The 25130-nt window shown below is 36.1% G+C and overlaps 1 protein-coding gene across 3 annotated transcripts in view; it reads left to right on the top strand.

The window, feature by feature from the left end:
• ZNF354B (zinc finger protein 354B) overlaps positions 1 to 22595 on the top strand; it is a 33051-nt gene extending 10456 nt beyond the window's left edge. For all 3 annotated transcript variants that reach the window (XM_022563363.2, XM_022563362.2, XM_089909833.1), the window contains exon 5: positions 17498 to 22595. In XM_022563363.2, coding sequence (XP_022419071.1) covers positions 17498 to 19083 — 1586 coding nt within the window. In that variant the 3' untranslated portion in view covers positions 19084 to 22595. The remainder of the gene's footprint in view (positions 1 to 17497) is intronic.
• Positions 22596 to 25130: the final 2535 nt, after the last annotated feature.

Raw genomic sequence — 25130 nt, 5'->3', positions numbered from 1 at the left:
ACAACATTTTTATACTTAATGCATTCTTTAAAACATGCATGCAAGTTAAACATGTAAAATCCAAGCAACAGACTTAAATGTTATAAGAAGGTCTCCATTCTCAGAGAGCTAAAAAATAAATGTGGACATGAATTTTAGTGGTGTAATCTCCATTTCACTTATAGTTTTAATTTTGTTCATTTCCTTTACAGTTCAGTGGCTTGACTCCTTTTTTTGTGGAGGGGAGGGCTAGCTGTCTACTTTTTTTAAAAATTTTTATGGGAGTATAGTTGCTTTACAATGTTGTGTTAGTTTCTACTGTATAACAGAGTGAATCGGCTGTACGTATACATATATCCCCTCTCTTTTGGATTCCTTCCAATTTAGGTCACCACAGAGCATTGAGTAGAGTTCCCTGTGCTATACAGTAGGTTCTCATTAGTTATCTATTTTATACATAGTCTCAATAGTGTGTATATGTCAATCCCAATCTCCCAATTCATCCCACTCCCCCTTCCCCCTCAGTATCCATATGTTTCTTCTCTACGTCTGTGTCTCTATTTTTGCTTTGCAAATAAGATCATCTATACCATCTTTCTAGATTCCATATATATGTGTTAATATACGATATCTGTTTTTCTCTTTCTGGCTTATTTCACTCTGTATGACAGTCCCTACGTCCATCTAAGTCTCTATAAATGACCCAATTTCACTCCTGTTTATGGCTGAGTAATATTCCATTGTGTATATGTACCATATCTTCTATATCCATTCCTCTGTTGATGGACATTTATGTTGCTTCCATGTGCTGGCTATTGTAAATAGTGCTGCAGTGAACGTTGGAGTGCCTGTGTCTTTTTGAATTATGGTTTTCTCAGGGTATATGCCCAGTAGTGGGATTGCTGAGTTGTATGGTAGTTCTATTTTTAGTTTTTTAAGGAACCTCCATACTGTTCTCCATAGTGGCTGTATCAATTTACATTCCCACCAACAGTGCAAGAGGGTTCCCTGTTGTCCACACCCTCTCCAGCATTTATTGTTTCTAGATTTTTTTGATGATGGGCCATTCTGACCAGTATGAGGTGATACCACATTGTAGTTTTTTGGGGGGTTTTTTTTGTTTTTTTTTCCGGTACGCGGGCCTCTCACTGTTGTGGCCTCTCCCGTTGTGGAGCACAGGCTCCAGACGTGCAGACTCAGCGGCCATGGCTCACGGGCCTAGCTGCTCCGCAGTATGTGGGATCTTCCCAGACTGGGGCACGAACCCGTGTCCCCTGCATCGGCAGGCAAACTATCAACCACTGCGCCACCAGGGAAGCCCCTCATTGTAGTTTTGATTTGCATTTCTCTAATAATTAGTGATGTTGAGCATCTTATCATGTGTTTTTTGGCCATCTATATGTCTTCTTTGGAGAAATGTCTATTTAGGTCTTCCGCCCATTTTTTAATTTTTAATTTTTTTTTTTGATATTGAGCTGCATGAGCTGTTTGTATATTTTGGAGATTAATCCTTTGTCAGTTGCTTCATTTGCAAATATTTTCTCCCATTCTGAGGGTTTTCGTTTTGTTATGGTTTCCTTTGCTGTCAAAAGCTTTTAAGTTTAATTAGGTCCCATTTTTTACTTTTGTTTTTCTTTTCATAACTGTAGGAGGTGGGTTAAAAAAGATCTTGCTGTGACTTATATCAAAGAGTGTTCTGCCTATATTTTCCTCAAGGAATTTTATAGTGTCTGGCCTTACATTTAGGTCTTTCATCCATTTTGAGTTTATTTTTGTGTATGGTGTTAGGGAGTATTCTAATTTTCTTCTTTTACGTGTAGCTGTCCAGTTTTCCTAGCACCACTTATTGAAGAGGCTGTCTTTTCTCCATTGTATATTGTTGCTTCCTTTGTCATAGATTAGGTGACCATATGTGTGGGGGTTTATCTCTGGGTTTTCTATCCTGTTCCATTGATGTATATTTCTTTTTTTGTGCCAGTACCATACTGTCTTGATTACTGTAGCTTTGTAGTATAGTCTGAAATCAGGGAGCCTGATTCCTCCAGCTCCCTTTTTCTTTCTCAAGATCACTTTAGCTATTTGGGGTCTTTCGTGTTTCCATACAAATTGTAAAATTTTTTGTTCTAATTCTGTGAAAAATGCCATTGGTAATTTGATAGGGATTGCACTGAATCTGTAGATTGCTTTGGGTAGTATAGTCATTTTCACAATGTTGATTCTTCCAATCCAAGAACATGGTATATCTCTCCATCTGTTTGTGTAGTCCTTGATTTCTTTCATCAGTATCTTATAGTTTTCTGCATACAGGTCTTTTGTCTCCTTAGGTAGGTTTATTTCTCGGTATTTTATTCTTTCTGTTGCAATGCTAAATGTAATTGTTTCCTTAATTTCTATTTCTGATCTTTCATTGTTAGTGTATAGGAATGCAAGAGATTTGTGTATTAATTTTGTATACTGCAGCTTTACTAAATCCATTGATTAGCTCTAGCTGTTTTCTGGTGGCATCTTTAGGATTTTCTATGTATAGTATCATGTCATCTGCAAATAGTGACAGTTTTACTTTTTCTTTTCCAATTTGGATTCCTTTTATTTCTTTTTCTTCTCTAATTGCCGTGTCTAGGAGTTCCAAAACTATGTTGAATAATAGTGGCAAGAGTGGGCACTAGGGGTGCATGTATGTTTTCAAATTATAGTTTTTTCTGGATATATGCCCAGGAGTGGGATTACTGGATCATATGGCAACTCTATTTTTAGTTTTTGAGGAACCTCCATACTGTTTTCCATTGTGACTGCACCAATTTACATTCCCACCAACAGTGTAAGAGGGTTCCCTTTTCTCCACACCCTCTCCAGCATTCTTCCACAGTCTTTATGCCCTCACCATGTGTTATTTTCTCTCAGAGTACTTATCACTGCAAAATAGTACATATTTATTTATAATCTGCTCTTCCTCTGAATTATAAACTCTCTTGTGCTGGGTTGTCTGTTTCATTTGTACCCATTTCTCCAGTACCTAAAATAGTGCTCGGTCAGAGTTGGCTTCCAGTTAATGAATGCATGAATGACTTGGCTAGGTTAGTGGTGATGGACACAGAAAGAAGGGAACCAGTTTCAGAGACATTTAGGAGATAAATGCAGCAGGACTTAAAGATGAATTGGATATGGAAGATAAAGGAGATTGAGTTGTCAAGGATGGTTGCTTGGTTTGTGACTTGTTCAGGGATGGATAATGATATAATTCACTGAGATAGTGGTAGTAGGAGATCAGATTTGGAGGAATGATACCAATTTGATTTTTTACTTTAGAGGGAATTTTACTTTAAAAAAATTTTTTTTGATTTTAAGATAATTTTAGATTCACATAAGAAGTAGTACAGAGAGATCCCATTGGTCCTTTACCCAGTTTCAAAACTATAGTTCAAGACTGCAAACAAGATATTGATGTTGATACAGCAAAGATATGGAAGAATTCCTTCTGTCACCATAAGGATCCTTCCTGTTACTCATTTTTAGACACCCACTTTCATCTTGTTCCTTGTCCCTGTTCCTCACCTCCTCTTATTCTTAACCCTTTGTAACCACTAGTCCATTTCTATAATTTTGTCATTTCAGGAATGTTATTTAAATGGAGTCATACAGTATGCAACCTTTTAGGACTGTTTTCTTTTTCACTCAGCATAATTCTCTGGAAATTTATTCAGGTAGTTCCTTGTCAGTATTTCCTTGTTACTTATCAATATTTCATTCCTTTTGATTGCTGAATAGTTTTTTGTAAAACACATATACCACAGTTACATAACCATTCACTGTTGAAGGACATATGGGTTGTCTCCAGTTTCTGACAATTACAAGTAACATTGCTATAAACATTTGTGTATAGGTTTTTGTGCAAAAGTAAGTTTTTATTTCTCTGTGATAAATGTGGAAGAGTGCAATTACTGGGTCGTGTTGTAGTTGCATGTTTAGTTTGAAAGACACAGCTAAATTGTGTTCCAGAGTGGCTGTACCAATTTACATTCCACCAGCAACGCAGCAGCATATGAGTGATTCAGTTTCTGTGCATCCTTGCCAACATTTTGCGTTGTCAATACTTTTATTTTAGCCATTCTGATAGGTATATGGTGATATACACTGTGATTTTAATTTGCATCTTCCTAAGTTCTAATGATGTTATTTCCATGTGCTTTTTTGCCATCTGTATATCTTCTTTGATGAAATGTCTGTTCGTGTCTTTTGTCCATTTTCTAATTGTTTGGTTTTTTGCTGTTGAGATTTGAGAGTTTTTTATATATTCTAGATGGTAGTCATTTGATGGATATGTGGTTTGCAAATATTTTTTCCTAGTCTTTAGTTTCCTTTCATCCTCTTAATTGTGTCTCTGAGGAACAAAAGTTTTAATTTTGAGAGGTCTGGTTCATCAGTGTTTCCTTTTATGGATTGTCCTTTCGTTGTCAAGTCTAAGAACTCTTTGCCTATCCTCAGATCTTGTAGATTTTCTTCTGTGTTTCTTCTAAAAATGCTGTAGTTTTACACTGTACATTTATTTCTGTGATTCTTTTGCATTTAATTTTTGTATTAGATGTAGGATTCGGTCAAGATTCTTTTTTTTTGCTTATGGACAGTCAGTTGTCCCAGCATTATTTGTTGAATAAGCTATCTTCCTCCACTCAGTTCTTTTACACCTTTGTCAAAAAGCTGTTGAGCCCATTTGTGAGTCTGTTTCTAGGTGTTCTGTTTCACTGATCTGTGTGTTTATCCCTCCACCCACATCACACAGTGTTGATTACTGTAGCTATATATAGGCTTTAAAATTGGATGGGTTGATTGTTTCTTTGTTCTTTTTCAAAGTTGCTTTAACTATTCTAGTTTCTTTGCTTTTCCATATAAATTTTAGAATAATCTTATTTATATCTACGAAAAAATCTTGCTGAGATATTGCAGTAAACCAAGTAAACTTGGAGACAGTTGAGATCTTTACTATGCTGAATCTTCCAATCCATCAATATGGTGTATCTTACCATGTATTTAGCTTGTTTTTGTTTTTGGCCACAATGTGCAGCTTATGGGATCTTAGTTCCCCGACCAGGGATTGAACCTGGGCCCTCAGGCCCTCAGCAGTGAAAGCGCTGAGTCCTAACCGCTAGACCACGAGGGAATTCCCTATTTAGCTCTTACTTAATTTCTTTCATCAGTGTTTTGTAGTTCGCAGAATACAAGTCCTGTACATATTTTGTTACATTTACACCTAAGTATTTTTTGAGTCATTATAAATGGTATTGTAAATATAATTTCAGTGCCCACATGTCCATAGTATATGGAAATAATATTGATTTTTGTATGTTTATCCTTATATCCTGTGACCTTCCTAAACTCCTAATAGTTCTAGGAAATGTTTTGTAGATTCCTAGGGATTTTTTTAATGTACTATCATCTCAAGATAGGGATAGTTTCATTTCTTCCTTTCCGATTTGTCTGATTTTTATTTCCTTTTCTTACCATATTGTACTAAGTAGACTTTCAGTACTATACTGATTAAGAGTGGTGAGAACAGACATTCTTGCCTTGTTCCCAATCTTAAGTATAAAGCATTTAGCCTTTCACCATCAAGTATACTGTTAGCTCTAGATTGCTGCAGATGCTCTTTATCAGGTTAAGATATTTTTCTGGGAGGCCAAATGACCTTCACTTCAGCAGATTACATTTATAACATAGTGACTAAGAGATTTAAGAGTCATAGCAACCAAATACAGTGGGTGAACCTTGATTGTTTCCTAATTGAAAAAATTTATGAAGCAATTAGGGAAGTTCAAACACTTCCATGTATATAAGATGCTACTAGTGAGTAGTGTTAAGTTCATTGGCTGTGAGATGTTTTGCTTTTTTTGTTTTTTTTTTTTAAGACCTTATCCTTGAGAAATGCATTTGGAAACATTATTAGATGAAATGATACGATGTTTAGGATTTGCTTTAGCCAGTCTGATGGAGGAGGAGTAAGAGCTTATATATGAAGTGTTGGTGGTTGTTGTTGCATTGTACAATTCTCTCTATTTTTGTATATATTGAAATTTTTCCATAATAAAAAGTTTTAAAAATTGGAGTTACGAAAAACAAATTGTCTAGACCAGCATTCCTTTTTTCAGTAAGACACAGGATGTTCACAAATGTGCAGTACCACACCCATCTATAATTATACTGTTATGTGTAATTCCCAGCATACCAATTTTAAGTCTTTCAATCCTCTGGTTCTCAAGAAAGCCCTGTGAGAGTGCCAATTAAAGTCACATTTTTATTGAGCTATGATATTGAATCTGACTGATTATTGGATAAATCAGGGAAATACTTCAGGAAATAAGGCCAAAAAGCCATTTGGGGTAAAAAAAAAATGTTGATTCTGCCTTCAACCCTCACCCGTATTCCTTCATGTAGTATTGGGGAAAGTTTTTTTTTTATCTCCTGCCAACTCAGAAAAACCTCTCCAAAAGACAGAAAACAGTTACTATTGAATAAACATTAAACCAGTTTTCCGCATGCATCATAGGTAACCTGCTGATGAGATTAAAAAGGGTGGGGTTTCTTTCTGTTTTTACGCGGGCCTCTCACTGTTGTGGCCTCTCCCATTGCGGAGCACAGGCTCCCGACGCACAGGCTCAGCGGCGGCACGTGGGATCCTCCCGGACCGGGGCACGAACTCGTGCCCCCCGCATCGGCAGGCAGACTCTCAACCACTGCGCCACCAGGGAAGCCCTCTTTCTGTTTTTGTAATGTAGCTGAGCAATTATATACATGTTCTCGAGGTTAATTGTAATTTGTCCTCATTTAAGGGGACTGACGACACAGTTAGCTATACATTCTTTCATATTTATCCTAAATTCACCTGGCAGTTGGGCTATCTGTGCTAGTGAAAAGAAAACTGGTATAGTGTGATGAGCAGGTGGTAACAGTTTGGAGTTCGGCACTAGGTAAACTTCCACAATGACAGGGAGATAGGATCACTATCTTTCTTGATGTTTACATTTCAAAGAGATGGCTCCCAGGCTCTCAAGAAAAACATTCCTGGTTTGTAATGCTCACAGAGGCTTTACAAGTTTACATACATATCAGAGGCATAGAGGAAGGATTTACAAATACAAATTTTCTCAAAGAATATTCTAAGAAAAAGGGCAGGGGTGGAGGCACATATCTTTCCCTTTTGGCAAAAGGGAAGATTCAATTTTTAAGTTTTCACTAGCAAACTGCCAATCCCCTAAAATCCTAGAAAATCGTAACCACTGCCTGTACCTCTTTCCTGCCTACATCCTCCACTATCTAAGGATAGTTTGGATACTATTCAAAGCTCACATTTGCTTCTGTTTCTATCTTTTGTTTTTGTTGTAGAAATGATCACATTGTGTTGTGACTGCATGTTGAATTATTCGTTTCTAATGTTAAATTAGGCTCCTGGAGGAAACGAATTATTTCTTTTCATTACTAGATCTCTGGTGTCTTACAGAGCACCAGTGCCTAGAATAGAGTCTGGCACATTGTAGCAACACAGTAAATATTTGTTGAATGAATAAAATAAAAGAGTAATCAGTGTCTTTTAAATAACAGAATGTGATAGGCTGAATAATGGCCCCTCAAGATACCTGGGACCCTGTGATGTTACCTTTTGTTTTGTTTTTTTTATTTATTTATTTTTGGCTGTGTTGGGCCTTCTTTGCTGCACGCAGGCTTTCTCTAGTTGTGGTGAGCAGGGCTACTCTTCGATGGGGTGCATGGGTTTCTCATTGCGGTGGATTCTCTTGTGGAGCATGGGCTCCAGGAGCGTGGGCCTCAGTAGTTGTGGCTCACGGGCTCCAGAGCACAGGCTCACTAGTTGCGGTGCACGGGCTTAGTTGCTCCGCGGCATTTGGGATCTTCCCGGACCAGGGCTCGAACCCGTGTCCCCTGCATTGGCAGGTGGATTCTTAATGACTGCGCCACCAGGGAAGTCCCTGTGATGTTACCTTAATATCGCCTTACGTTATCTTAATATGATTGAATTAGGGATTTTGAGATGGTGAAGTTATCCTGGATTATCTAGGGGTGCCCAAGTGTAATCACAGTTGACTTTTTATGAGAGAGGCAGAAGGAAATTTGACAAGAAAGCGGAGGTAGTATAATGATGGAAGCAAAGAGAAATATGAAGATGCTATGCTGTTGGCTTTCAAGGTGGAGGAAGAGACCATGAGCCAAAGAACGCAGCTCTAGTGGTTGGAAAAAGAAAGGGAGTGGATTCTCCCCTTGAGCTCTACTAACACCTTGGTTTCAGCCCAGTGAAACTGATTTCAGACTTTTGACCTCTAGACAGTAAGAGAATAAAATGCGTTGTTTTAAGCCACCAAGTTTGTGATACTCTGTTACAGCAGCCATAGGAAACTAATACACAAGATGAGTTCTCTAAGGATAAAAACAGTGGAAAATAATACTGGATAGGTAGGAGACTGGGATCAAAGGAACATAGTGAGAGTCAGTAGCAGTAACCATTATAGGGTAATGAGACCCTCAACCTAGGCATACTTTAGGGATGGCTGTTAGAGACATTTCAGTGATGGAATTTAATTAAGAGCATTTGGTGACTAGGCTTGGAATGCAGGGGGCAGAAAGTTTTGACATGGGATTAAGAACTTATGGCAGAGCAACTGTAAGATTATGATGTCATTCTGAACTAGGGAAAATAGTAAAAAGGTTTGAAAAAGCATGTGCCAGGTTCAGATTTGGACAGACTGAATTTGAAGCATAAGAAAAATACTAAAATGGAAATGCTAGTAGGCAGTTAGAAATACCACTTAAAGTATTTTGAGGAAAGTTGGGATAGTCATTCATGCAGCAGGATTTAGAGTGGATAAAATCAACTAGGGAAAGAAGAAGGTTGAAGATAGAATCTCAGAGTCTTAAGAGCCAAGGAGAGAGAATCTAGACCTAATGACAGAAACTAGTCAGGGTGGTAACCATGCACAGATGACAACTGTTTGTCATTTGTTAGACTTTCTGCCCCCTGGCAGAGGAGAGATAAGATCATTTTGGTCTCTATAAACTTCTGACTTGTTCATGAGGTAGCTCAGGCTTGGTCTAAGATAGACCAATGTTTGATCTGCATTTCAGGAGATAGGTTTGTAGACCTTGCTAAAACCAAAATAAAAGGAAGAAAACCCTAAGCTGGTCATAAGGAACACTTAGGAGGTCCATGGTCCAAGGCTCTTCTTTGCATGAATTTAGGACTCTGGTGTTAGCACTTGATGGTGTAGTTGGGATGAGTAGAACTGATACAGCGCCTTGTAGCTAGGCTTACAAGATTGTCATCCTATCTTGCAGATCATGACCTTTTTTCATCCAAGCCGACTGATAGGGCCTCTTATCTGAATGGAATGTCTTGATATGGATTTTTAATGCTTTGTAATAGTCTACACCTTTATAATTTGGCATATAAAGTGAGTGTCCTTGACACTATTCCTTTTAGATTTTTGAAGCTGTTTTTTTTTTCCTTCAAACTTTTTATTAATGATGAATATACAAGGCTTTATGTGTGGGTAGTCATCTGTCAATCTTGATAACATATTTAAAACTGAATAATAATTTTCTCAAAAATATTAATCTAGTTATAGTTCTTTTTTTAAATTAAGAATTATATTTTTTTCTTTCTGTTATCATTATGAACTCATGGCTTTTTATGATGTAGTATTTTTGATACAGCTTGTCGACTTAGTCATCAGGAACTCTTTTAAAGCAGGTCCTATGTCCCTTGACACAGCCCTTACACACACACACTCACACACGTATATGTTTGTGTATATATGTTTTTGAATCTCAAGGGCAGAGGATTGAGTTAGCCATACTCTGTTTAGTAGCACATTTTTTACACTCATGTCTACAAGGCCCATTTTTTCATTCTTATATTTCTACTCCATTCTCTTCCCTATTCCCTATCTCACCCCACACCACGATAGGCAAACATGCTAATGAATTTAATGCATATCTTACTAACCTTATAAATTTTGTTAGCATCCTTGCTTTCTACTAATATCAGTATGTCCCACACTCACTGTGTACCACCTTCCAGAGCCCATACAAAGAAATCTCACACATATTTTGTACCTCTCATAGGCCATAAAGGAAATAGCCATCCTTCTAAGGAGTCCTCACTCATTTTAGTGTTAGAGATCAAAATCTTGAAGACTGTAACACACATGTACTGGTGGGATGATATTGTTTAGAGCTCCTTTAGAAAGCAGAGCCAGAGATTTATTTACAGGATATTTTATTTTCCATTTTAGTTCCAACATTACTTTAAAACTTACCTATTGAAATTTGACTTTTTGTAAACTAAAACTGTGCTTTTTTTTTTTTTTTTGCGGTACACGGGCCTCTCACTGTTGTGGCCTCTCCCGTTGTGGAGCACAGGCTCCAGACATGCAGGCTCAACGGCCATGGCTTACGGGCCCAGCCACTCCGCAGCATGCGGGATCTTCCTGGACCGGGGCACGAACCCATGTCCGCTGCATCGGCAGGCGGACTCTCAACCACTGCACCACCAGGGAAACCCTGTGCTATCTTTTATAGTTCAGTGAACCATATAAATATTCTAGCTGAAATCATTGAATTACGGCCTTAATAAAATTTTAGTTGAATTCAGTTTTTTACTATTATCATGTTAGCCCTCCTTTACCTCCTTCTGTCCTTGGCTGTCCATATTACTGACCCTTGACTTTTCAGTATTGCATGCAATTCATTATTGCCTCTTGCTTGAGGCACATACTGGCTTTTCCTAGCTCACAACTTTTGGCTTCATCTTATATTTTGACACTTCCATACACTACCTCAATAATGCCTACCTGTTTCCCTGCTTGGATTGGTCCTGAAACCTCCCCACAACCCAACTATTCTATAATACAATTTCTAATATGAGTTTAAAAGATGTGTGTATATATCAACTAAGAGTATTTGACATTGTTCAAAAAGATTAAAAAACTGTGTTTAAAGAAGATTAGTAAAACAAAAATTGTAATTTGAGTGCCATATTGAGGAATTTATAGTGAGTAGGAGATGATTTCTGGTCATAACCCACAAGGTAGAAGAGGAAACTATATGATATTAATGGATATACTAATATTGAAGCAACTTTGCTTGCATTCCTGGAATAATGCGGTGTTGGAATCTGTTTGCTAAAGATAATTTTCTTAGAATGTTTGCACTAATATTGATAACTGATACTGTTATGTAGTTTTCTTTCTTTGCATTATTATCTGGTTTGTTTTCATATTATATTTCCTTCATAAAAGGAACTAGGAACTTTTCCTTTCTTTTAAATGCACTGGCATAATTTATAGAGCCTTGGGACTATCTGGTCCTTCAAGATGTGGTAGAATTCTCCAGTGCTTTTTTATAGGATTGCTCTTTAATAACTTAATTTTTTCAATGATAATTGGTCTGTCCCAGATTTCTAATTGTAATGGGGTCAGTTTTGGTAACCTGCATTTCTCTAGAGAATTATCTGTTTCATATAGGTTTTCATAGATTTTAATAGAGATATCTGTTCTCTTCATTATTAATTCCTGTTTTTATCCTTACTTTTTTCTTCCATGGCTTTCTTTCCATTTACTTAGTTTTTCTAGTGTTGTGAGCTGGGAATTTAAATTAAGCTGTACTTTATGTTTCCTGTGCTCCTGTTCCGATCTTCTTGGTTATTTTTTTCATATTTTTCAATTCAAAGTGGGATTAATCTTTTTGGTGGTCACTTCAGCTCTTCTTCAGGCTCTTTGCTAGAGTTCTTCCTTTCTCTGGCATTTTTTTTCAGTCTACCATTGCTCATCACAGAGCCTTTTACCTGGGGAAGTGAGGATCAGGAGCATACAGGGCTATGATGCTGGGAATTGTTGCTTTTTCTCTCTCTCTCTTTTAAACAACTGTGTTGAGGTATAATTCACATACTATAAAATTCATGCTTTTAAAGTGTACAATTTAATGGTTTTAAGTATGTTCACAAAGATCTTCAACTATTGCCACTAATTGTAGAACATTTTCATTACCCCAGAAAGAAATCCTGTACCAATTAGCAATCACTCCACATTCCTGCATCCTCCTAACCCCTGGGAACTCCTAACCTACTTTCTGTCTTTGTGGATTTGACTGTTCTGGACATTTCATGTAAGTGGAATCATATAATATGTAGATCTTTCTATCTGGCTTCTTTTACTTAGCATAGTTTCAAGATTCATTCATGTTGTAATATGTATCAGTACCTCATTCCTTTTTATGGATGACTAATATTCCATTGTATGGATATATCACCTTTTGTTTATCCATTCATCTGTTGATGGACATTTGAGTTTCCATTTTTGGTTATTACAAATAATGCTGCTATGACCATTTGTGTAAAAGTTTTTATTTTGACATATGTTTCATTTCTCATGGGTGTATACTTAGGATGAAATTACTGAGTCATATGTTTAGGCTATGTTTAACTTTTTAAGTAACTACCAAACTGTTTCCCAGAGCAGTTGTATTTACTATTTTACATTCCCACCAGCTATGTATGTAGGTTCCAGTTTACCCAAATTCTCGACAAAACATTTTATTGTTCCCTAATTTTTTTTTTTATTGTGGTAAGATAAAAATAATGTAAAATTTACCATTTTAACTATTTGTAAGTATACACTTTGATGCCATTAAGTACATTCACAGTGTTGTAACCATTATCATTATCCATCTGGAGAAGTTTTTTATAATCCCTTACTGAAACTCTCTACCCATTAAATAATAATTCTCCATCTGCTTTTCTCCCCAGCCTCTGATAATCACTATTCTACTTTCTGTCTCTGCATTTGACTGTTCTAGAATCCTCAGAATTGGAATCATATAACACTTGTCATTTTATGTCTGGCTTATTTCACGCTGCATGATGTCTTCAAGGTTCATCCATGTTGTAGCATCTATCACAATTTCATTTCTCTGTAAAGCTGAGTAATAATCCATTATATGTATATACTACTTCTTGTTTATCCATTCATCTGTCAATGGACATTTGGGTTGTTTCCACCTTTTGGCTACCGTGAATAATGCTATTATGAGCATGGGTGTACAAATATCTCTTTGAGCCTTTGCTTTCAGTTCTTTTGGGTATATCTGTAGGAATGGAATTACTGAATCCCATGGTAATTCTCTGCTTAACTTTTTGAAGAACTGCCATACTGTTCACTGTGGCTATATTATTTTACATTCCCAACAGCAGTGCACAAGGGTTCCAGTTTCTCCACATCCTTGCCAACATTTGTTATTTTCTGTGTGTATACACACACACATACACACATGTATATAAAATATACACACACACATATATATTAGCCATATTAACAGACGTGAAGTGGAATATTGTGGTTTGAATTTTTATTTCCTGACATGTTGAACATCTTTTCATGTGCTTATTGGCCATTGGTATGTCTTCTATAGAGATATGTCTATTCAAGTCCTTTGCTTATTTTTGAATTGGATTGTTTGTTTTCTTATTGTTGAGTTGTAGGAATTCTTTATATATTCTGGATATTAACCCTTTATCAGATACATAATTAGAAAATATTTTTTCCTGTTCTGCAGGTTGTCTTTTTATTCTGCTGATAGTGTTCTTTGATGTACCAAAGCTTTTATTTATTTTTAATTTTTCTTTTTTTTTTTTGGCCACACTGCTTGGCTTGCAGGATCTTAGTTCCCTGACCAGGGATAAAACCCTGGCCCTGGCAGTGAGAGTGCTGAGTCCTAACCACTGGACTGCCAGGGAATTCCCCCAGAAGCTTTTAATTTTGATGAAATCCAATTATTTGTCTATTTTTTTCCTTTGTTGCCTGTGCTTTTGGTATCCTGTCCCAGAAATCATTGCTAAATCCTAAGTCGTGAAGCTTTTACCCTATGTTTTCGTCTGAGAATTTTATAGTTTTAGATCTTACATTTAAGTCATGTATTCATTTTGAGTTAATTTTTGTGTATGGTGTTAGGTAAAGGGTCCAGCTTCATTTTTTTTGCAAGTGGATATCCAGCTTTCCCAGCACTATTTGTTGAAAAGACTGTCTTTTCCCCATTGAATAGTCTTGGCACCTTTTTATGGGCAAAATTCATTTGCCCATATATGTGAAGGTTTATTTCTAGACTTCCTATTCTATTCTATTGATCTATATGTTCATCTTTATGCCAGTACCACAATGCTTCGATTATTGTAACTTTGTATAAGTTTTGAAATCAGGAAGTATGAGTACTCCAAATTTGTTCTTCTTTTTCAAGATTATTTTGGCTTTTCAGGGTCCCTTGAGATTCCATATAAATTTTAAGATGAGTTTTACTATTTCTGCAAAAAAAACGGCATTGGAATTTTGATAGGGCTTGCATTTAATCTCTAGATCACTTTAGGTAGTATTGCCATCTTATGAGTATTAAATCTTACAGTCTGTAAATACCTGATGTTTTTCCATTTACCTATGTCTTCTTTACTTTCTGCAGTGTTTGTAGTTTTCAGTGTACAAATCTTTTACCTCCTTTGAGTTAATTCCTAAGTATTTTATTCTTTTTGATGCTATCGTAAATTAAATCCTTTTCTGTATTTCTGTTTTGGCTTGTTCATTGTTAGAGGATAAAAACACAACTTTTTTTGTGTTGATTTTTTATCCTGCTACTTTGCTGAATTTGTGTATTCTAACAATTTTTTTGTGGAACCTTTACATTTTCTACATATAAGATCATCTGTTGTCATCTGTTGCAGACTATTATATATATAATGGATAAACAAGATCCTACCGTATAGCACAGGGAACTATATTCAATATCCTGTGATAAACCATAAATAATGGAAAAGAATATGAAAAGAATGTATGTATGTGTAACTCAAATCACTTTGCTGTACAGCAGAAATTAACCCAACATTGTAAATCAACTATACTTCAAAAAAATAAATTTTTAAGAAAGGTCATGTCATCTGTGACTGAGATCATTTTACTTTTTCCTTTCCAATTTAGATATCTTTTATTTATTTTTCTTGCCTGATTGCTCTGGCTAGAAATTCCAATACTGTGTTGGGTTGAAGTGGTAAAAGTGGGCATCCTTATCTTGTTCCTGATCTCAGAGGAAAAGATTATAGTCTTTAACCATTGAGTATGATGTTAACTATGGGTTCTTTAAGGATGGTCTTTATTGTGTTGGGGTATTTTCCTTCCAGTCCCAGTTTATTAAGTGTTTTGGGGTTTTTTTAATCATGAAAAGGTGTTGAATTTTGAATTTTGTCAGATGCTTTTTTCTACATCACTTGAGATGATCATGTGATTTTGTGTCTTCTTTCTGTTAATGTGATGTGTTGCTTTAATTGGTTTTCATATGTTGAACCATTCTTGCATTCCAAGGATAAATCTCATGGTGTATAATCATTCTAATATTCTGAATTCTCTTTGCCTAGTACTTTATTGAGGATTTTAAAATCAATATTCACAAGGAATATTGGTCTTTAGTTTTCTATTCTTATAGGGTTTTTGTCTGGCTTTATTATCAGGGCAATGCTGGCCCCATAGAATAAGTTAGGAAATATTGCCTCCTCTTTAGTTTTTTGGAAGAATTTCAGAAGGAGTGGTGTTAGTTCATCTTTAATATTTGATAGACAATAAAACTATCTGGTACAGAGCATTTTTACTATTGGGAGGCTTTGATTACTGGTTCAATTGTTTTACTAGTTATATGTCTGTTCAGATTTTCTACTTCATAATTCAGTTTGGGTAAGTTTTGTGTTTCTCGGAATTTGTCCATATCATCTAGGCTATACAATTTTTTGTCATACAGTTATCCATGGTTTTTCCTTATAATCCTTTTTGTTTCTTTTGACTCCATGGTAATGTTGCCAACTTGCATTTCTGATTTTAGTACTTTGTGTCTTCTCTCTTTTATTTTTAGTCAGTCTCACTAAAGTTTTGTCAATTTTGTAGATCTTTTCAAATAACTGATTTTGCATTTGTTGATTTTTTTCTCTACTGTTTTTCTATTTTATGTATCTAAGTTCTTGTCTTTATTATTTCTTCCTTCTGCTAGCTTTGGGTTTAGTTTGGTTTTTTTTCTAGTTCTTTAAGTTGTAAAGTTATGTTGTTAATTACAGCAGGATTTAAAATATCTTTATATTTCTTAATCCTTATATTTTTATAACATTGAAGTGTTTTATCCAAGAATAGGAGAGGTTTTTCAGGTGACTTTAATGTTATTCAAGACTGTTCTAGGGACTTCCCTGGCAGTCCAGTGGTTAAGACTTCACCTTCCAATACAGGGGGTGCGTGTTTGATCCCTGGTCAGGGAGCTAAGATCCCACATACCTCGGGGCCAAAAAACCAAAACATAAAACAGAAGCAATATTGTAACAAACTCAATAAAGACTTTAAAACTGGTCCACAACAACAATAAAAAAAATCTTAAAAAAATTTTTTTAAAGACTTTAAAATTTTTTCCCATATAAGTTTTTCATATTTCTTGTGAATTCATTTCCCTAAATCTTTGTATAAATGAAGATTATTGATTTTAGTGTGTTAATTTTATATTCTGGTATGTCACTGATCAAGGTTTATCATTGATTCTCTGAGGTTTAATTTCAGTTATAGTATTATATCATCAGCAAATAGAGATAGTTTTATTTCTTCTTTACTCATGCTTATGCCTCTAATTGATTTTGCTTGTGTACTTGTGTTGGTTGATACATCTAGTACAATGTTGAACAGAAGTGAAAGTAATGGGCATCCTTGCCTTGTTCTTGATCATAGTGGAAATGTCTCTAGAGTTTCTTCATTAAATAAGATACTGGCTTTAGGACTAAAGTATATGTATTTATCTTGTTGAGGAAGCATCCCTCAATTCCTGTTTTTCTTGAATATTTTTATTTTTATTATCAGTGGTGCTGAATTTTTTTAAGGCTTTCTCATTATCTCTAGATATACTCATAATTTTTTCCCTTAGGTACATATTATAATATACTGTGGTTAAGTGGTATAATAAGGGGAATAGATTTTTGGAGCTCAGAGTCAGGAAAGGGTGCAAAGAGGAGCTTAACACTGGAACTGAATCTGAAGGCTACAGAGAAGTTTGACATGTAGGAAGAGTAGGGAAGACATTCAAGATTAGAAATAATTACAGAAATGAGAGTGATGTCATGGAGATAATGTATGAGTCTGTCATAGGCTTTGGATACTAGACTGCATTTCCCAATTCATACTCCTCCTCTGATGCCTTCTCTCCATTCTCCTGGTAATGTGTATACTCTCACCTTCTTTAAATGAGCATCTTTGTTTTATTCACCCTAGTACTCCAGCTCTCATCCATTATTATTTTATACGGTGACACTGTTACTTTCCTATTTTTTCCTCTTGCTATAGGTTCTTTTAGCCAGAAAGCAATGCCTTATTTAGATATCATTAATATTTAGTCCTTCTACACATTTAGTCTCAGCTAATCATGTGGATCATTGGCAATTTCTTTCTTTTTTTGTTTTCTTCAGGATGTAAGAGCAGTCCTAAAACCACAAAGTCAACTCAAACTCAAGACTCATCATTTTGGGGGCCAGTAAGGAAAAGACTCCAAAAAAATGAACCCTGGAACTTCATATCAGAAAAATCCTGCTTATATGAAGACAGAATAAAGAAACAGAAGGACAAAAATGAAAGTTTACAAATAATTTCAGTCACCCATACAAAGATCCTCACTGTAGAAAGAAGCCATAAAAATAATGACTTTGGCCAGAATTTCAGCCTGAAATCAGTGTTTGTTAAGCAACAAAAGACTGCTAGAGAAAAAACACCCTCAAAATATGAAATACAAAGAAATAGCTTCAGGCAGGATTCAAATTTACTTAACCAACCAAAAATCAAGACAGCAGAAAAACGCTATAAATGTAACATTTGTGAAAAAGCCTTCATTCACAATTCATCCCTTCGTAAACATCAGAAAAACCATACTGGAGAGAAATTATTTAAATGTAAAGAATGTTTGAAAGCCTTCAGCCAAAGTTCAGCTCTTATACAACATCAAAGAACTCATACTGGAGAGAAACCCTATATATGTAAAGAATGTGGAAAAGCCTTCAGCCATAGTGCATCCCTTTGTAAACACCTAAGAACCCATACTGTGGAAAAATCCTATAGATGTAAAGAATGTGGTAAATCCTTCAGCAGAAGGTCTACCCTTTTTATACATCAAAAAATCCACGCTCGAGAAAATCCCCACAAATATAACCCAGGAAGGAAGGCATCCAGTTGTAGCACATCCCCTTCTGGATGTCAGAGAATTCATCTCAGAAAGAAGTCCTATTTATGTAATGAATGTGGCAATACCTTTAAGTCTAGTTCATCTCTTCGTTATCATCAGAGAATTCACACAGGAGAGAAACCTTTTAAATGTAGTGAATGTGGGAGAGCGTTCAGTCAGAGTGCATCTCTTATTCAACATGAAAGAATTCACACTGGAGAAAAGCCTTATAGATGTAATGAATGTGGAAAAGGTTTCACTTCTATTTCACGACTTAATAGACACCGAATAATTCATACTGGAGAGAAACTGTATAATTGTAATGAATGTGGTAAAGCCTTAAGTTCCCACTCGACACTCATTATTCATGAGCGCATTCATACTGGAGAGAAACCATGTAAGTGTAAAGTGTGTGGGAAAGCCTTCAGACAAAGTTCAGCTCTCATTCAACATCAGAGAATGCATACTGGAGAAAGACCCTATAAATGTAATGAGTGTGGGAAAACATTCAGGTGTAACTCATCCCTTAGTAATCACCAGAGAATTCATACAGGAGAGAAACCGTATCAATGTCTGGAATGTGGGATATCCTTTGGCCAAAGTGCAGCTCTTATTCAACATCAAAGAATTCATACAGGAGAAAAACCCTTTGCATGTAGTACATGTGGGAAAACTTTTAGGCAGAGCTCATCACTTATTGCGCATCAAAGAATTCATACTGGAGAGAAACCCTATGAATGTAATGCATGTGGGAAACTCTTCAGCCAGAGGTCGTCCCTTACTAACCATTATAAAATTCACATTGAAGAGAACTCCTTCAAAGTGGATTTGCATGTGTGAAATCCTTAAACCAAAGCTTATTAGAATACAGTTGGCCTTGCTTATCTCTGGGTTCCACATCCACTGATTCAAATAACTGCAAATTTTAAATATTCAGAAAAAAAATTCCAGTAAGTTCCAAAAAGCAAAATTTAAATTTACCACACACCAGCAACTATTTTCATGGCATTTGCATTGTATTAGGTATTACAAGTAATTTAGAGAGGATGTGCATAGGTTATATCTAAATTCTACACCATTTTATATAAGGGAATTGATCATCCTCAGATTTTGGTATCTGTTGGGGGGGGGTCCTGGAAACAGTCCCCAATAGATACTGAGGGACAACTGTATACATACTAGAGAATGATTTAGTAAATGTAATGAATATGATAAAATTTCTATTTTAATTTAGTCCTCACAGTTATTAAAGTCTAAGGATAAATCTTGACTGTGTAATAAATACGTGGGACACTTTCATACCTGTCAGTCACTTTTTTAAATATCCTGAGACAAATCACAAAATACTGATTTTGGCCATTTGTAAGATAAAAGGTAAGGTTTTTCTCTTATACAGCATTATACACTTTATGCAACACATAAACAGAAAAATTTGGATGCAGGGGTACTGGATTTCTCATTAGAAACCAACTGTATAAGCTAATAGCATATTTATTACAACTAACATTTTAATAGCAAACAAAATCTTAAAATATATGCACTTATAGAGCCAAGGACCAAATAATAGATAAAAATAAACTGCAAACTACCTCAGTCTGGAACTTGCCTTTTCTTAAACTATTGTCAAACTTTGTACATGGTTTTCATCAAAAAAGAGGCAAAACAAAAACAAAACCCTCTGTTCTCTTCCTCCTTTATTTTTCTAGTTACTTCCAAACTACACATGTTTCCCAAATTTTTATGCAATTTCTAATTTTGTTTTTAGAATTATTTTTCTTTGTATTGAAGTCATATTTATTCTATAACTGTACTTGCTATGTTCTATACAGCGTGCTAATTTAAGTAGGAAAAATATACTTTGATTAGGTAATCACTTTGAAGTTAAAGCTGTTTTTTTAGTTCACTGCAGAAGAATTCCTAAGAACCTATCACCTGTAGCAAAGTCTTAAAAAGGGATCAACTTCATGAAATAAAAGCATGTTTTCCCCACTTGAGGTTTTCTAATTTTTTAAAATCTCAGACTCCAAAGGAAAATAAAAGAAGGGAAAGAATTCTAAACCATTTAAAAGCCAGTTTACTCAGTAAATGTTTCTTTAACCCCTGAGCCAGGTATTATCCCAGGCACTGGAAATTGTTCAGGAGAAAAGAACAGGCCTTCAAGAAGTCATGAATTGAGGGGCAAAAGGAGAGGGTTGAAGAGGTAACAAAGTAAGTAAATTACCATGTGTTAGAGTAGTTTTCACAGAGAAATAGATGATACAATGATACTATGTTACCGAACACAAATACTGTAGAGATTTGTGCAGGATGTGGAAAGAAAGAATGGACCTAACGAAGGGAACCCCAAAGGAGCAGGGACAGTCATTCCTGAGCCCAATTTTGGAAGAATAATGGAAATTCTCCAGAGAGTGAGATGAGTGCTTCAAGGGGAGGGAGCCACATAAGCAAAGGTAAAGGTGGGTGACAGCATGACATGTTTGTAGAACACCTGTTAAGTTGTGAGAATGACAGGTTGAAGCTTGAAAAGAAGGCAGAACTGAAGGTCTTACTGCCATCCTAAAGAACTTGAATTTGATTCTGAAATTTCTAGAACCAATGAAAGATTTTCTATAAGGGAAATTGTTCTGGCAGTAAGGTGTAGAGACTGAATTTAGGAGGTTGAAGACAGCTGAACAGACAAACCTAGAAGACTAGAGCCAGAAGACTAGAATTCAGAGTAATTACACAGTTGGTAGTCAAAACCACACTATGTGAACTTGGCCAGCAGAGTGTACAGATTAGAATGAGAAGCAGGGATCATGGATAAACCCTACAAAAAATATCAGTAAATAAGGAGTTGGTAGAGGAAAAGGAATTTAACTAAGATGAAATGGAATGGCCCTAGAGGTAGGAGAAAAGCCAGAAGAGTGATGTTACTGAGCCCAAAGGAGAACTGAATCTCTGTAGTGTCGGGTGCCACAGATCACATAACAGAGTAAATTGGAATTGGTAGCTAGAATGTTGGAGACCTTGGCAAGAGCAATTTCTGTTAATTAGGGTGAACAGAAGCCACATTATTCTAGGTTAGAAGATGAGAACTAGTGCGCTGTTTTACACTATGTTTCAAGAAGTTTAAATGAAGGGAAGAAAAGAGGGTTGCATTTAGAAGGGAGAAAATTACTTAGGGAGCATTTCTGTGTTAAGTGAGGCAATGTATACACATGTTGAAGATGAACTAATGAGATCATTGTGTGGAACATATTTTCTGAGAGATTCTGAAAGAATTAGAGCATAGGTGGAAGACTTTACCTTAGGCTGGAGAGAAAGGTAGCCTACAGAAAGATAGGAATGCAGATAAGTTTCTGTTATAATTTGAAGGTGAAGGAATTTCTATCTGCTGACCTTATTTTCTGTAAAGCCGGAGAAAGATTTCACTTTTTTAAGATGTTGACTATAGTAGCAATTTTTGGATCTTTGGGTGCTTAAAAATGTTAATGAGTTTCAATCTGTGTTTTGGAGACTTTTTAGGAAGTCATGGCTCTGAGTTCACTCTATACTCATGTTTCAGTAAGAAAGCTCCACTTTTATTCTATATGTTTGATATCTGTTACTTTTTGTGTTTTTTTTTAAGAAAAGAATTTGCTGGTAAATTAAAGTTTAAAAAGTACTTAGGATAAGAAAGAATGCTTTAAAAGAGTGATAAGTCTGAACAGAGACTGGAAAGGATTATAGGAGTTCAACAAGTGCGTGGAGGTAGATGGAAAGACATTCACGTAGGGGAAAAGTTTGTGCAATGGAAAGGAAGCATAAGAGGACATGATGTCCTCACTGTACTCTTGTAAGTAGTATTTTCTAAACTTCATTTTCCAATTATTTGTTACTAGTACATAGAAACAAATTGATTTTTATATATTGACCGTATAGCCAATAACCTTGCTAAATTGACTTTTTCTAATAGCTTGTTTGTAGATTCTTTGGAATTTTCTGCAAACACAATGATCATCTGTAAATAATGACCATTTTATTTTTCTCTTCTAGTTGTAATACATTTAAAATTTTCTTCTTACATTATAGTACTATATACAAGCCAGTACAATGTTGAATATGAATGATGGCATTCATTTTTCACCATTTAATGATGTTACCTTTAATTTGTCTGTGGATATCTGTTATCAAAATAGAAACATACCCCTGTATTCCCAGTGTGCTGTGAGTTTTTATCATAAATGGGAGTAGTATTTTGTCATATTTATTTTCTGCATTTAGTGAAATAATCATAATTTCTCTCTTCACACTTTTAATAGGTGATTATATGGACTGAATTTTTATGCTAACCGATGTGTTCCTGAAATAAATTCTACCTGGTCATGATACATCATCATCTACGTTGTATGTGTTTATAAGATCAGGTTTCTTCCTTAATAAGTAGAAGCTTGATGAAGTGACCAATATGTGTTTAAGAACTCAGAGCAAATTTTTTTATCATCCAAATCTGAAGGATGAATGGAATCATAATACCTAGAGAGAGGAAGGGGATGGCAAGGACAAGAGTACCACAGGAGCAAAAGGCTCAGAAGGAGAGTGTATGTAGCATCTGTAGAGACCAGCAGATAAACAAGCCTTGCTGATGTGGAGGATTCCTGGTAGGATAAAAGAAAAAATAATATTGGCAATGAAAACTAGAGTTAGGTTATTAGAAACTTTAAATGCTATCTGAGAGTACAGGAATTTGGATATGATCCTTAGATATTAAATCAGTATATTTCTGAGGAGCAAATGGCCAATTTGAAACCTGTTTTAGGAAGACTGATGGGACAGAAGGTTCAAAGTTTCTGGCTTGAGAAACTGGCTGAAGGATGGATTCTTGAGAATAGTAGTTTGGGACAGTCTGTGAGAAATGTTTAGTGAAAAGATAAAAAAACAAAAACAAAACCAGAGGTTAGCTCTGCTCTTAGTGCTTGACAATTGTCCTGCACAAACTGACATACCACAGATGCTAAAATTCTTCAAGCTGATGGTGTTATTTTCTTTTTAATTAAGGTGCAGTTATGCTTTCAAAATGAGAACATATAATTTCAGTTAGTATTGTAAGTCAGTATGCTTCAGGTTATAAAAACAGTTGTTTAAGGAATACAACTTTCAAGAACTATTTTTAAAGTTTTTTTTTGTTGTTTTCTTTGAGAGAGAGAACTTTCAATGAGAGCATTGGACAAAAAGTCAAGAGACCTGTGTGTTTTCCTGCCCCCATTCTGGTTCAAGTTACATAGTCCCTGGCCTTTTCAACCCTAGAAATTCCACTGTGTTTTTTCATATACTGCTTTACGGTTCCTAATGGTATAGATTAACTCAAATTTTTAAATGTTCATCTTATGTATTTTGGGGGTAGAAACATCATTAGTAACAATATTAGCATATATTGTTGGATAAAATAGTCAAGTTATAGATTACAAACTAAAATTTTCAATCTAAAAATCAAATTGTTCTAGGAAGATGGAGTAGGCAGATATATACTTTTTGCTATTTGCCCACTAAGTACATTTTAAACCCCTGTATATTATATTTAAAACAATCACAAGAAGATTCTGAAGAATGGAGAGAAGCATATAGGCCAGCTAGGAACCTCAGGACCGGTGATACGGTAGTTCTTTTTGCCTCATATATCCCAAGTGTAGAGCTGAAGTAGCAGGAACCCAGAAACAGCAAGAGACATAGACACAAAAAAATTTACAAAACCCCAACAAAGCCTACTTTCATTAGCCAAAGGACCAGGAACAGGGTGCCCTAGCAAGACAGAAAACTCTTAGATAATAACACTCTACTCCAGCCAAACAACACGGAAAAAACTGGTCCCATCACTACACACACCAGCAAAGGCTGAGTGGAGAGCCTAGACTTCCACCCTTATAAGGCTGTAAAGAGGGGCCATAAAACTTTGCTGGTGTGTGTAGTGCCAAGAGCTAGGACATTCATTCATGCCCGGTGGTAATAACCTCTCTTCCCAGCAATAATAGTGGAGACTACATGGGGAACTGGGACACCACCCTCCCTTCCACTCAGTACTAAGAGCATCGCATCCTCTCCCTGCTGGGGTGGCATCAGAGGGGGCCTAGTGTAGGGACAGAATTTTTACCACTGCCCAACAGTGATGAGGCCACACTCCCACCCCATAGTGCCATAGGAGGCCAAGTAGGGAGCATACAAGGCACTCTTATCTGTCTCAGCCAGAGTGATATCAGTGAAGGCTTAGTGAGGAACTAGAAATCCCACCCTCATCAAGGAATAAAAAGGAGACCCTTAACTCCTTGGGTGTCTAGGGAGGCCAAATAGGAAAGCTGAGCTTCTACCCCACATGGCCATTATGAGGTGGAACTTCATAATGCCATATTTGCTGTAGCAGTATCAAAGCAAGTCAGCTGAAGCAAAAGATTCAAATAAGATCCGGAGCTTCATAACATAATACCCAAGTTTTCCAGGATTCAACAAAAGACTTTCATCATACCAAGAACCAGGAAGATCACTTGAATGAAAAAGACAATTAGTAAACATTAAGAATTAGGCGACAGAGATGTTAAAATAATCTAACAAAGATTTTTATAGCAGCAATCATAAAAATACTTTGATGAGCAATTTCAAAAATGTTTGAAACAGGGCTTCCCTGGTGGCACAGTGGTTGAGAGTCCAGCTGCCGATGCAGGGGACGTGGGTTCGTGCCCCGGTCCGGGAAAATCCCACATGCCGCAGAGCAGCTGGGCCTGTGAGCCATGGCCGCTGAGCCTGCGCGTCCATAGCCTGTGCTCCGCAACAGGAGGTCCGTGTACTGAAAAAAAAAAAGTTTGAAACAAAAAATAGAGCCTTATCAAAGAAATTTAAGTCTCAGCAAAGAAGTAGAAAAGATAAAAAAGAAACAA

This window comes from Delphinapterus leucas, chromosome 3 (genome assembly GCF_059928025.1).
Source record: "Delphinapterus leucas isolate spDelLeu-1000000601 "Yukka" chromosome 3, BTC_Dleu_Yukka2, whole genome shotgun sequence".
NCBI classification, from domain to species: domain Eukaryota; kingdom Metazoa; phylum Chordata; class Mammalia; order Artiodactyla; family Monodontidae; genus Delphinapterus; species Delphinapterus leucas.
This window is presented reverse-complemented; position numbering and strand designations above follow the sequence as displayed.